General features: G+C 40.9%; 1 protein-coding gene across 1 annotated transcript in view; it reads left to right on the top strand.

Moving 5' to 3' along the window:
* Positions 1-12,483, top strand: part of sntb2 (syntrophin, beta 2) — a 36,684-nt gene extending 24,201 nt beyond the window's left edge. The window contains exons 4-7 of the mRNA XM_086301954.1: positions 3,371-3,513; positions 4,808-5,004; positions 7,207-7,397; positions 8,891-12,483. Coding sequence (XP_086158080.1) covers positions 3,371-3,513; positions 4,808-5,004; positions 7,207-7,397; positions 8,891-8,983 — 624 coding nt within the window. The 3' untranslated portion in view covers positions 8,984-12,483. The remainder of the gene's footprint in view (positions 1-3,370; positions 3,514-4,807; positions 5,005-7,206; positions 7,398-8,890) is intronic.
* The last annotated feature ends 184 nt before the right edge of the window (positions 12,484-12,667 follow it).

Here is a 12,667-nt window from a genome sequence, read left to right as displayed (position 1 = left end):
ATTAAAAAAAGACCAAAAAGCCCCAAAACAACGACACACATGACCAGATGACTTTGAGCTGGAAGACAAGCGGAGAAAAAGTTTTCGTTGCCAGGTTTTGTTGCTTAATGGATGAACTGTTTGTTTTGAACCCTCTCTTGCTCTAACTCTACTGAGGCTTTACTTTCACTTTCTATCACCCTCTCTTTTTGCCCGATGTGCAGCAGCATGGCTCTTTAACAGGGCAGAATTTCCATAGTTACCCCAACTGTTTCACCACCCACCTTTTAGGTACCTGTGAAAAGCTACCAAAGGCCACTGTGTTGGGGGAAAAAAAATACACTGTCACCCGAGCCTTAGTTTTCCTGGGATATTTTTGTATCCAGCAGCAAAATTGCATCAAAGCTTAAGGAGACCCAGTGTAAACACAGATCCACCTCTACGCACTTTGTATTGTAAGTAAATGCACTTATAAAAAAACAGAAGAACATACAATGAATGCGCAAAACACAGACTGCATGAGAGGGTAGACAATAGAGGCATGTAAGGAAGAAGAGGTGCTCATTGCATGATGGGAAGTCCCCCTGCAGTGGGAAACTATGCTAGCATAGCTGAAGGGGTCGTTCAGAGTGACAAGAACCAGTCCAAACTAGAAGATTTATCCAAAAAGAAATCATCCAGAGAGGGTGCCTGTCTCCTAAATCCAAATTGAGAGCTGGGTCCTCAGAAGAGGTACCTAATAGCTGAAGGCTCTGCCTCCTACTCTATGTTTAGAAACTCTAGAAATTCCAAATAAGCCTGCATCCTGAAAGCAAAGTGCTCCACAGGGGTAACATTATGCTGTGAAGTCTTTAAGAGCGTTCAGGACTTTTTATGCAAGGATCAAAAATGTAATTTAAATTCTGGAATTAACAGGAAGCCAATCTAACTGAAATATTTTTGTATTCATCATCAGTATGGTAGAAAGTGGAAATCCAGGGTATTATTAGTACTGATGAATAGAGTTGAAGCACAAGCTGCCCTCAAGAGGAAATTGCATCTGTGGTTTTCTTTGTTGCTCGTATGTCACTAAACAAACCTGACGCTCAGACGTGGAGGCTGGCACTTCTGTATGTGAAGCAGCCACAGGAAGAGCGTGTTTTCTTTAATTAGCCTCAGTCCTAACCTCTCCACGTGGCCTCTGAAAGCAGGGCTATACTTTTATCGCACACAGGAACAGTGACTTCACTTTGAAGTGTCTAGTTCTGTATATTTTGACCGGGCTGGAACAGGAAGCACAGATAGAAGTTTCCCTTGTTACGTTATATCCTGCAGAGCCCACCTCTGCACCGCAGACACACTCTGTGTTTTAGTGTTGCTGCTTTTCACTGAAAAAACTCCAGTCTCGCAGTAATGACTCGGATGAACACATTGCCCTATTTTTACCACGTAGCTAGAAGAAAAATCAGGTCAGGTTGTCACGATGACCTGATTAACTCCTCTGCTACACCTGTACTCTGTAAAAACTACATCATTACATTAGCAAACTGCACCACAGCATCCATATCCTGTCAGACTACACCCCCTGTTATACTCTACGGCAGCACGGTGATGTAATGGCTGTAGCACTGTTGCCTCACAGCAAGAGGTTCCTGATTTGAACCCTGACTGGTGTAATTGATCTAATTGGCCAGATTTTTATCTACAGAAGCATCATGAAACCTTTTCTCCCTTTATAATTAACATGATTAAAATTTATCAACCAAAGCCTGCTTTGTTTTATAATCTGTTCACCCATACCTGTGTAAACAGCAGGATTGGAGAAAAGTCAGTGGAAGTGAAAAACAAAAAATGTCGGCTCTACCATCTCTACTCATCATCATCATCATCAACTTTATTTATAAAGCACTTTAAAACAACCACAGCTGACGCAAAGTGCTGTACATTGGAACTGTAAAATAAAATTACATGAGATATAAATAAAAACCAAATAAAAGAAGAGTGAAATCATTAATTAAATAACTACTTCAATTAAAAGAGAAACTAAGTCTCACTGAGGTTAAAAGCCAAGGAATAAAAGTGGGTTTTAAGACGTGATTTAAAAGTGGACAGTGAAGGGGCCTCTCTAACGTGAATGGGCAAATTATTCCATAATTTTGGAGCCACAATAGAGAAGGCCCTGTCCCCTCTGAGCTTCCTCCTGGATCTCGGTACCTCCAGGAGCAGCTGGTCAGCTGACCTGAGAGACTGACAGGGTATGTGGGGATGAAGAAGCTCAGAGAGGTAAGGCGGGGCAAGACTGTGAAGGCATTTAAAAACAAACATAAGAATTTTAAAATTAACTCTAAAAGACACAGGCAGCCAGTGCAGAGAGGCTAGCACAGGGGTTATGTGCTCTCTTTTTCGAGTTCCTGTTGAACCAGCTGCAGACGTGAGAGCAACGACTGACTGACCCCCACATAAATTGAGTTACAGTAGTCCAGGCGGGAAGAAATAAAAGCATGGATCACTGTTTCAAGGTGCTGCCTCGAAAGAAAAGATTTTACTCTTGCCAGTCGCCTTAAATGATAAAAACTGGACTTCACCACTGCTCTGATTTGGTTGTCCAATTTAAAATCACTGTCCAACTTAAAACCAAGGTCAGTAACAACAGGTTTAAAATAGACTTCCAGGGGTCCCAAATCTACAGAGGACGACTCAGAGGTACCACTGGGTCCAAACACCAACAGCTCTGTTTTCTTTTCATTAAAATTTAAAAAGTTTAGAGCCAACCAAGCTTTAATGTCATCTAGGCATGTCAAGAGAGGTTTTATGGAGATGCCATCCCTGTGCTTTAGTGGCAAATAAATTTGGCAGTCATCGGCATAACAATGAAATGAGATCCGATGCCTTCTAAGGATAGAACCCAGAGACAATGGATACAGTGAAAAGAGCAGTGGCCCTAAAATTGAGCCCTGTGGGACGCCGCATGACAGAGGAGCAGAAGACGGTTCGTAACCGAGAAGGCTGACAGAGAAAGTTCTATCTGACAAATAAGACCTAAACCAATTAAGTGCAGTGCCACCAATACCCACTACATCATGTAATCGAGAAATTAGAATATTGTGGTCTACGGTGTCAAAGGCAGCAGTTAGGTCAAGCAAGACAAGAACAACATGGTTACCAGAATCACATGCCAGAAGGATGTCATTCAAAACCCTTAATAATGCAGATTCTGTGCTGTGAAGGGTTTTAAAACCTGATTGAAAAACCTCAAAGATTCCATTTTCATCTAGAAAATCTTTCAGTTGACTAAAAACAATTTTCTCTAAAACCTTGGAGACTAAAGGCAGCTTGGAAATAGGCCTATAGTTCGCTAAAACTGTGTGATCAAGGCCAGGTTTCTTAAGCAGTACTCAACGTTCTTCTTCAGGTCCAGCTAGAAGGTGGACGCCAGCAGTTTAGACCAGTGGTCATGGCGCTGACCGAGAAGGACATCCTGCTATTTGAATCGGTGCCGTGGAGCCGAGAGTCCTGGTCCATGCCTGTGCTCACACACCCGCTGCTCGCCACCAGGTAAACACACCAGCAGTTACATTCAGTCTTTATTCACATCTTTACTGACAGCTCTGCTTTCAGATTTTTAGTTTTGTGACATTTTTTTCTTTGTCATATTTTATCAGATGTTTCAGGTTTTTAAAAGTCTTAAATCCTTAAAAAGAGCTTTATGCCATTGACAGTAATAAGTATATATATGCTCTGTAATGTATTATATATAATAAATAAACCTTTGTTATCATACGATTTTGGTAAAATTGGTTTAAAAAAAATTGTTTTTGAAAAGAGTCTGGTTGCTGAACAGAAACATTTATGATATTTAACCTCCGAGGACCTGGCATCCACATATGGAGACATCACATTTTGGGTTGTCTAGACCAAAGCACCAAATTTTGCTCTACAACGGCCTGATGTCCACTTACGAGGATGTTATACTGCCACTGTTCTATCGAAATTTAAAACGAATGTCCACACGTGTGGATTTTTTTTTTTTTTTTTAGAAACAAAAATCAGGTAAAAATCAGGTTTTTACCTTCATCAGGTCCTAATCAGCCCAAATAGCAAAGAGAAATTGAAAGTGCATGCCGTGAAAGACTTCGGGTCTTAGGAGGTTAAAGGTCCTTACATTCTGTTTGTTATTACATTTGTATTCGTAAAGTGGGTTTCATTTTCACTTTCATTGTGCAGATGTTTCTGCTTTTGCTAAAAATGAGAACTGTTGGCCTTTGAGCCTGAGCGTGAGTAAATATTCAACAGCAGATCAGCTGAGTGTCAAAAGAAACTTTCCTGGAACTGCTGACGAGCTGTAATTTTTGTGGTAAGTACCTGGAAATTTCTAGTTGCCGGCATCAAAGGAACTCCTCTCAACAGCAGCAACTAATCTTTTCCAAATCTCTACCGATGGGAGGGGGCAGTGACCCACAGAAACATCATAGATATGTTAACTGGAAGAACGGCAGGTTGGAAGAAAGCAGAATTATCTTTGATTGCAATTACAGCAGAATACATTGTGCCTTTTTTCTTTATAATCAGGAACTGCAACGTAATGACGTTAATGCTGCATTTAGTTGGGTTAAACGGACAAACACAGGCCTGACATGTTGGGAGACAAGCTGAAGATTTTTGCATGCTCTTGCAACATTACAGATATTGTGGTTTCCACATGTTGACCAGAAGAAGAAGTATATAGCACAGGGATGAGTTGGAGAATCATTAAATATGTAGTTTGGGTTATGGGGAAGTAAAATGAACCCTCCTCTGTCTTTCTTCCTTCAATAACGTTCTCTTTGCCTGTATCGTCATGTCTCCCCAGACTGGTTCACTCAGGCAGCGCCCGCAGTTCTCCCGCCCAGGGTTCAGACCTGGTGTTTGCCACTCGGACTGGAACGGGCCGGGGCATCGAGTCCCACATCTTCCGAGTGGAGACCCACTGGGATCTGTCATCATGGACGCGAGCCCTCGTGCAGGGGACGCACACGGCCGCTGAGATCATCAAAGAAGTCTCCATTGGTGAGTGGGTGTCATTTATAGTCTTTAGTTTGGAGATCATGAGCAAAGCTGAAAACACATCAAGCAAAACTCACAAGCTGTGGCCCACACCAACTGTGAGCATAACAGTTTTAGGGTCTGAATGATTGCCTGTTTTGTTTTTCTTAACATCCACTTGCTATTTTAAATAATTAGCTCACAGTTTCAGGTGCAGCTGAATTAAGTGCTTCATGGAAACCTAAATGTGTCGTCATAACTGGCATTAAGATAAGTGTGAACCTGCAGCCACCATCTTAGCATGTAGCAGAAAGAGACGACCACACGATAAAGTACTGACAGGGGTATCTGAGGTCAGGTGTGCTAGCAGTATCTGCAGCTTTAAATGCTAACTCTGCTAGCAGCAATGGCTGATGAATAACAGGTGACGCACTGCTGTAACAGGTGGCAATATAATACAATCACAATAGTCTCTTGAAAATACTCTATTGATAATATAAAATTAGTTTGGCTTTCTGATTCATTTACCGCACGGTCAGCCTAAATGGTTATAAAAAAAAATCATAGGCCACTTTGTTAGGTACAAGTGTACATCACAGCTTTTTGACATGTGGATATGGCCAAGACCTGCTGAAGCTCAAACTGAGCATCAGACTGGAGAAGAGGGAGAGAAACTGCTGATCAACTGGATCGTGACCTCCACATGTCATGCTGTCGTGACACAGTCATGTCATATGGACCAAAACCTCTGCGTTCTTAACCTCCTAAAACCCGAACTCTTTCATGGCATGCATTTTTAATTTCTCTTTGCTATTTTGATTTATTCTTTAGTATTTGGTGTCTGAACACAGCAGCATTTTTCCTGAGTACAAAAACAAAATGAGAAACAACAATTGTGCCCCTTTGAGCACTGTGGCTCATTTGAAAGAGCAAAACTTAGTAGTGTGGTCCAGACCAGCAGTCGCCAACATTTTTTGTGCTACGGAGCGGTTTATGTCTGACAATATTTTCACGGACCGTCTCGCGGATAAATACAACAAAATAAAACCAGTACCAAAAAAAGAACATTTAATTACAACACACGTGAAAAGACCCAGGTGACCCAAGTCACCTGGGTCTTTTCTGACAGTGTATCTTATTCCAAGTTTACAATAGGTTGATGGTTTTGTGCCCACAGGAGGCACTTTATTATTCTGTACAAACACAGTGGATTACGTCACTGTGGCATGTGTACGTGTTTCGATGTGTGTGCTCTGTGTTGGTACACACATGTTAGCAGAAGCGTGTTGTAAGCAGACCTTGAACCAGAGGATGTGGGTTCACCTTTACCTCCTTCCAAGTAAATGTTAAGTGGAAATCAAGAAATATTAGTCAGTGAACTAAACAGTCTATGCCACTTGAAGAAGAGCAATAGAATAAAGAGATAAAATATTTCCTGTCTATAGGCCTGTGTACTTTGGACTGTGACAGGAAGCTTCTGACAGCAGCTGACTCACAACAGTGTGCCATCGCTCAGAAAGAGCAGCTCTGTGTAGGAAAGGCAGAAATGGGAGGCAGCAAAGGGGAATGTTTCCACTCTGTGCAGAACAATAGTTGGCTGCCGGAACAGCACTGGAAAGCCTCAGCCTTTTTTTTTTTCCTATTCTCCTTCCCTGTCCCGCTGCTACACAAACACACAGTTGTGCAGAAACATTTGGGCCATTCAGGTTACAGTAATGCGCATGGAAATGCTTTCAGATCAGATGACCTCACGGTCACGTTGCGGCAGGCTGCCTGGATTTTTATATAAAACACAAACTTGTCTTTGGACTGCAACTGTTAATCAGCACTGTTATTGTAAGAGTGGATTTGTTACAATAATAAATCTGACTTCATACTCAGTTTGATACAAAAGCTTGATGTTCATTTATGTGTAAACAAATCAGTTTCAGTTGTTTATCACTCTTTGTGTTTTCCTTAAATATTTTACTGCATTAAACTTTTTGATTTGTTGTGTTTTGAAAAGTTTAATGAAAAAAATTCATTTGAACATAGAACTGTTTAGTTTTAGAAAACTTCACATAATTGAGAAACTGGGAAAGTAATAATAGAATGAAAAACATTTTAGTTTCAGCCCAACGTTTTCCAGAACCAGCCTCTGCACATCGGCACTGTTACATTTCTCCCTGTGACTCACCTGTGCACTAGTTTTTCTTGAGCGCTTTCCCCTGTCGCCCTCTCCGCTAGGTTGCACATTGAACAGACAGGAAGTTAGGCTGACTCTACACTATGAAAAAGGCTTCACTGTGACGAGGGAGCCAGCCGACCCGAGCGGGGGGGCTGTGCTGTACAGATACCCCTACGAGAAGCTTAAAATGTCTGCCGACGATGGAATACGCAACCTGTACCTTGACTTCGGAGGTCCAGAGGGAGAAATGGTAAATTGTAGTAAAGCAACTTGTCAGTTTATGAATGTATTGTGAGTGGAAAATCTTTTTAAACCTAAGAATGTCAAAAATATTCCTAAATCTCAGTTTTATTAAAACTTTTGCGTCATGCTGAAATATTTATGTACCAAATATACCATGTGTGTATATAAGAGATGGTCGTAGCTGCCATGTCGTCTCCGGTTAGTTTCTGAAGTCTGTTCTAAATCCACAACATTTCTGCTGTTTTGATTGTGACAAGCACTGTTTCCTCTAAGCTGAGCGCGCTGAGTGCTGACACAGTCTCCCCACACAGATAATCTGCGCTGTGCACAAAAAAAAGTCCAGCCTGAATTGGAATTAAAGTAAGACTGTGTCAGCAGTGCACGATTGCTCACGCGCTCAGTTTAGAGGGAACAGTGGTGAGAAGGCGGGCGGGTCCAACCAATGACTTGTCTATCACAAGTGGTTAGCCAACTTTTGACCAATATTTAAATAACTGAATTTAATAGTTTAAAAAAATGACCCAAAGCACGTGACTGAGTCCATAAAGTCCTCAGCAAGATTGCTGTTTTCCGTAGACTTCAGTAGGATTTAAAGTGTGTTTGCAGCCCCTGCTATCGCCATCTGGTGGCTTTCAGGTAGAATGCAGGTTTAGGACTGGCTTCATTTTTTCAACACAGAATCTCCATCAATGTTTTTTTACCGTCTGCGTGTTGAAACGCTAAACCAGCCGAAATCATGTTGAGTTTTTCATTATGGGGAAAAAAGAGAAAAGAATGTCAACAAGAAGGCGAACTGAAGCTAATGGTACATGAATAATTACAGTTCATTTATCATAAAGATGTGAAAGCTCACTTACCCGTGCATTACAAACAGTAATTTACATTACAGCAGTCAAACTGACCGGAAGCCCACTTGCATATTTTAGTTTTCCGTCTACCAACTAGCCTGAGAGAGCTGGTATGCCTAAAGAACCTCCACCACATAGCTGTTCCAGCTGTGCCACACAGTATGCAGTAGTGGATAGTGTGCCGTTAATTCTGTTTTTCAATTGTATTATGATGTCAGACTTTTTGAGATACTGTCACTGGTTGTAACATATTGTGATTACGATTTTATTTATTTATTTATTTATTGTGGACTATATTCCTTAGATTAAGAAATTACATTTCCATCCACAGAAGGCAAGTCAAAGTGCAAATAAAGATCAGTAAAATTAAATAATATGAAATAAAATTAAGGTAAAATGCAACCTGTCAGGGATCTGTAGAACAGGAATAAAGATATTTCTGGTCAGTGTTATACAGTAAAATACTAAAATGTATTTTTTTAACTGGAAAACTGTTTCTATTCAGCCCATTTCATTAAAGCTGGAATATTTTCCATTTTCCATAAAAGTGTTGAGGAACAAATAAAACAATAATCTGCATTTGAATAAGGGAATATCTTGGATATCTTGAATTTTTCTTTTCTTCAACTTCCTCCCTCCCTCCACCCTACAGGTGTTTGATCTCCACTCGGGTCCAAAGCCAGTGGTGTTCGTCCTGCACTCCTTCCTGTCAGCCAAACTCACTCGCATGGGTCTTCTGACGTGAAGCCTGCCAAATGCTGACAGCGTGGATGAGAGGATTCTTTTTTCTTTCTCGTTTTCATTTCTTTTTAATATCTTGTTCGTTTTTCCAACTTGTCCGCTCACAGCTGAAGTCAGGCCTGGCATGGTGCTGCAGGGGGAACCTTAACCCAAGGAGGTGCTTTGTCTGATTGTCTCAAAAATGTGCCTTCTCTTCCAGCTTCTCCTCGGCCCCTTGTGGTCAGCTGCGTTGCGAGGCGAGGTACAAGGAAGGGGCACTTTGTTTTAAGTCACGAGGTGAAGGGAGACTGTTTTCACAGAAAACAAAAAGTATGTACATATATATAGCAGTTAACAGTCTCATAACATTCCACGTGATTGTGGGGCTTTTTCTTTTTAAATATATTTCATTATAAATATCCGATGAGATGTTGATGCAGCCGATGTGCTTATGAGATTGCAGCACTTGTGCGCTCTAAGAAACGTGTTAGTGAAGTGCATCGAACTAAAGGAAGGCTTTTTTAACTGACCAAGCGCAGATTGGTAAACGCTCCCAGTTTTTACTCTGCCTATCATTCCACGACAGCCTTCCGGTGTATTTTGGGCTCTTTTTAAAGCATGCGTGTTTGTCTTTGTGAGAGGAAGACGCTGCTTTAGAGTCGCGATGCAGTTACCCGAGCGGAGGTTGTGCGCGTGAAAGATTTCTGCGGACGAGTGTCTTTCCTCGCTGCACGCTGCCGTTGGCTTGATAGTGTGCCTCATAGTTTTAGCACATTATCCCAAACTACTGTTGTAATCAGGATCACCAACTGTGCCTTGTTACTTGTAGTCAGAGACACTCTTTATAGTGTTCCCTTTTTTTTTAAATTCACACAATAAGAGAATTTTACGCTTCAGTCATGCACAAGCAATAGTATTACTCTTATAGTGTAAACAATGTTACGATTTTTTTAGTGTGTATCTCCTGAAAGCATGACTTCCTGATGTTTATATATGACGATTATATATGACATGACCGTGCGTTACCTCCCCCACCCGCGACTCAGACACCTACACTACCACATCGTCTCATCTCATTCTGCTTCGCTTGTGATTACACCTCTCTGGTTGCCATGCCCACATCAGCATTTGTGTGGTCAAATACCTTTTAACAGGAGCGTCACATGACAGTGAGCTGACAGTGAACTGACAGTGAATGTTAAAACTGCCTCACCTCCTAAAACAAAAACAAAAAACAGATTCAGGAAAGTTGTAATATCTTATTTCTGGGTGATTGAATGTTCAAAGATCAGTGTTCCTCTGGAGTACCATGAATGGCCGAGTTTACCCAACAAGTTCTACAGTGAATTTTTCTCATTTTAAGCACCCAAAGTGAAAAATATTAAACCTTAACAGAAGTTTAAAAAAAGTCTCTCATATTAGGTGGACCTGTTGCGCTCGCTTCCAGCTCTTTATTTGTCCTCTAGCACAGCTCAGTTTAGGAATTATTGTCTCATAAACCTGTGATCCCAGTTTGAACCTAAAGCAGAGAGCAGTTTGAAGTCTCAGCCAAATTATGTGAAAATCTTTATTTTTTGCCTTGAAGTCAGATTATTATTAAACTAAAAGTTCGGCACTCTGTTTGGTCAAGTTAATGAGCACAGAGGAAATGATGGGTCCAAGAATAGAAAGTGTCAGTCCTTCCTCAGCTTCCTTGTTTGCTCGAAATAATCAGCCAGCTTAATGACTCATTCTGTAAAAACAGTTTCTTCATTTAACAAATATTGTGACTCTGCTGCCAAAGACCAACAAAGCCGACAAACGTCATTTCGATATTTCCAGTTTATCAGACTGACAGACTCGTGTTAAGCAGCCAGGTGCACATGTGGTGGCCACATTTAAATTTCATTTTCACTCACTCATGGGTTGAGTTCAAGGAACAAAAAAAAAAAACAGGATGCAAGGTTAAGAAAAGAGTATATGTACACATGTAAAAAGCTCTAGTTTGATATTCACCTAACAGAAACCTTCTGCTATAACCTGCTGCAGATGTTTGTCCTCCCCACTCTTTTTTTTTTTTTCCAGATTAGATTTGATTGAGAGTTATGATTCTCAAACTTAAGCCCCCCCCCCCCTCAGCAACCTTTCAGAAATCAACCAATCAGAATAAAGTTAGCCTTTACTGAAAGGGTGGTGGTGTCTTTTAAGGGCCTGTGGCTAAAATTATACATGTAAAGCAGATCAAGACTCATCTGAGGGTCTAGTAGATAAATTATCTTTTTTTTAAACTGTAAATCAAGCAGAGCTACTCTTGTGGAGTCCCAGAATAAAAATATCGAGTTGGAAAAGAGCAGCAGGTGTTCCCTTTAACATCAACAATACTGATTATAATGCAAAGTTAGCACAGGGAAAAAGAATGCCAGCCATTCATTCTTGTTCATCCCTCCGATGTGCTAAAATTGTGTTAAATGTTGAGAAATGATGAGCGCTTGTAAGTCGTATTGGTCACTCGCAGCAGTGTTGGTGTTCATGTAGTCAGTGTGCTGACAGACACAATGTGATGCACGTGATATTTAACTGACTGAACCAGATTTTTATTTTTTTTTCCCAATATATGCAAGTTGACCCTTCTTCCCCCTTCAGTTCATTTTGCCTGCGTTGGCTGGTTAATGAGTTCAACGTGACTGTAATAAACACATTTTAATCACTGTCAGCTTATTCATGGTACATGTAGCTAAAGTTACCCTTCAGTAGAGCCTCTGTCTGAGGTCCAAAAGAACACAATGTGCCATTGTGCGCACTGACTGCAACATAGGAAAACAAGATAACCCCGGTTCTCTGATACGGAGCACAGTCACCCGCCTGAATGACCTCTGTCGCATTTGGGACATCGTGTCCTTGTGATGCTTTTTTCTTTTTCTTTTAATGAATGTGAAAATTCATCACAGTACACTCACTTCCTGTTTAGCGATTTAAGCCTTTTCAAGCTACAGTTAATGTTGGCTGTATTACAGCTGAAGTAAGCTTTGCTTCTCTTAAAACGTTACAGTTTGAGCTATGCTCAGCCTGGCATGAAGTCAGTTTCTGCAACATTTGAAGCAGTAGTGAAAGGGATACGCTTTTACACCACACTTTTGCTTTCTTGTCACTCTAACTGCTCCTACCTGATCTGATTATGTGAAGTTTAAGAAGCTTCGAGGCCGTCCTGTTCCTCTCTGAGCTTGATGCACTAACCTGTCAAACCCCTTTTAAACCTGTGAATGTACACCTTTTATCTCCTTCCTCTCTTTGTTCTCAAATCGTGGCTGTTCTGTCTATGCAACGCTTCAAAGAAGGGGTTTGTGGAACCAAAGGTATTATCTGTGGCAGCTTGCGTCCAACACAATCATGAAACTGAAAAGTCGCGAGGATAAATGCTGCTGCGACAACCTGTCATATGCAAAGTATTTTAGATTTCCTTCCAAGAGACGGTATACAATGTATGATAACAATGTAGTAATCTCAAATGTACATACCTACCAATAAAACTGTTGTAAGTTACAGAAACCAAGGTGTTGTTTTTCAGTGGTTTTCTGTGTGACTTGTGGCCCACAGCTCAGTCAGATGAACCAGAGCATCTTTGTGTTTATGATAACTGAACCTTTTTAATACTAAACACGCTATAAACATTTTTTTTGTTTCCATTCTAGTGAACTTTGACTAGACATCCAGATATTAGTGGCAGGTTAGT

This window comes from Aulonocara sp. 'chitande type north' Nkhata Bay, linkage group LG7 (assembly GCF_057382095.1).
Source record: "Aulonocara sp. 'chitande type north' Nkhata Bay isolate Kocher_YH1m ecotype deep benthic linkage group LG7, A_spYH_male_GT1.1, whole genome shotgun sequence".
In the NCBI taxonomy this organism is placed as follows: Eukaryota; Metazoa; Chordata; class Actinopteri; order Cichliformes; family Cichlidae; genus Aulonocara; species Aulonocara sp. 'chitande type north' Nkhata Bay.
The sequence above is the reverse complement of the archived record's forward strand: the minus strand, read 5'-3'. Positions and strand labels throughout refer to the sequence as shown.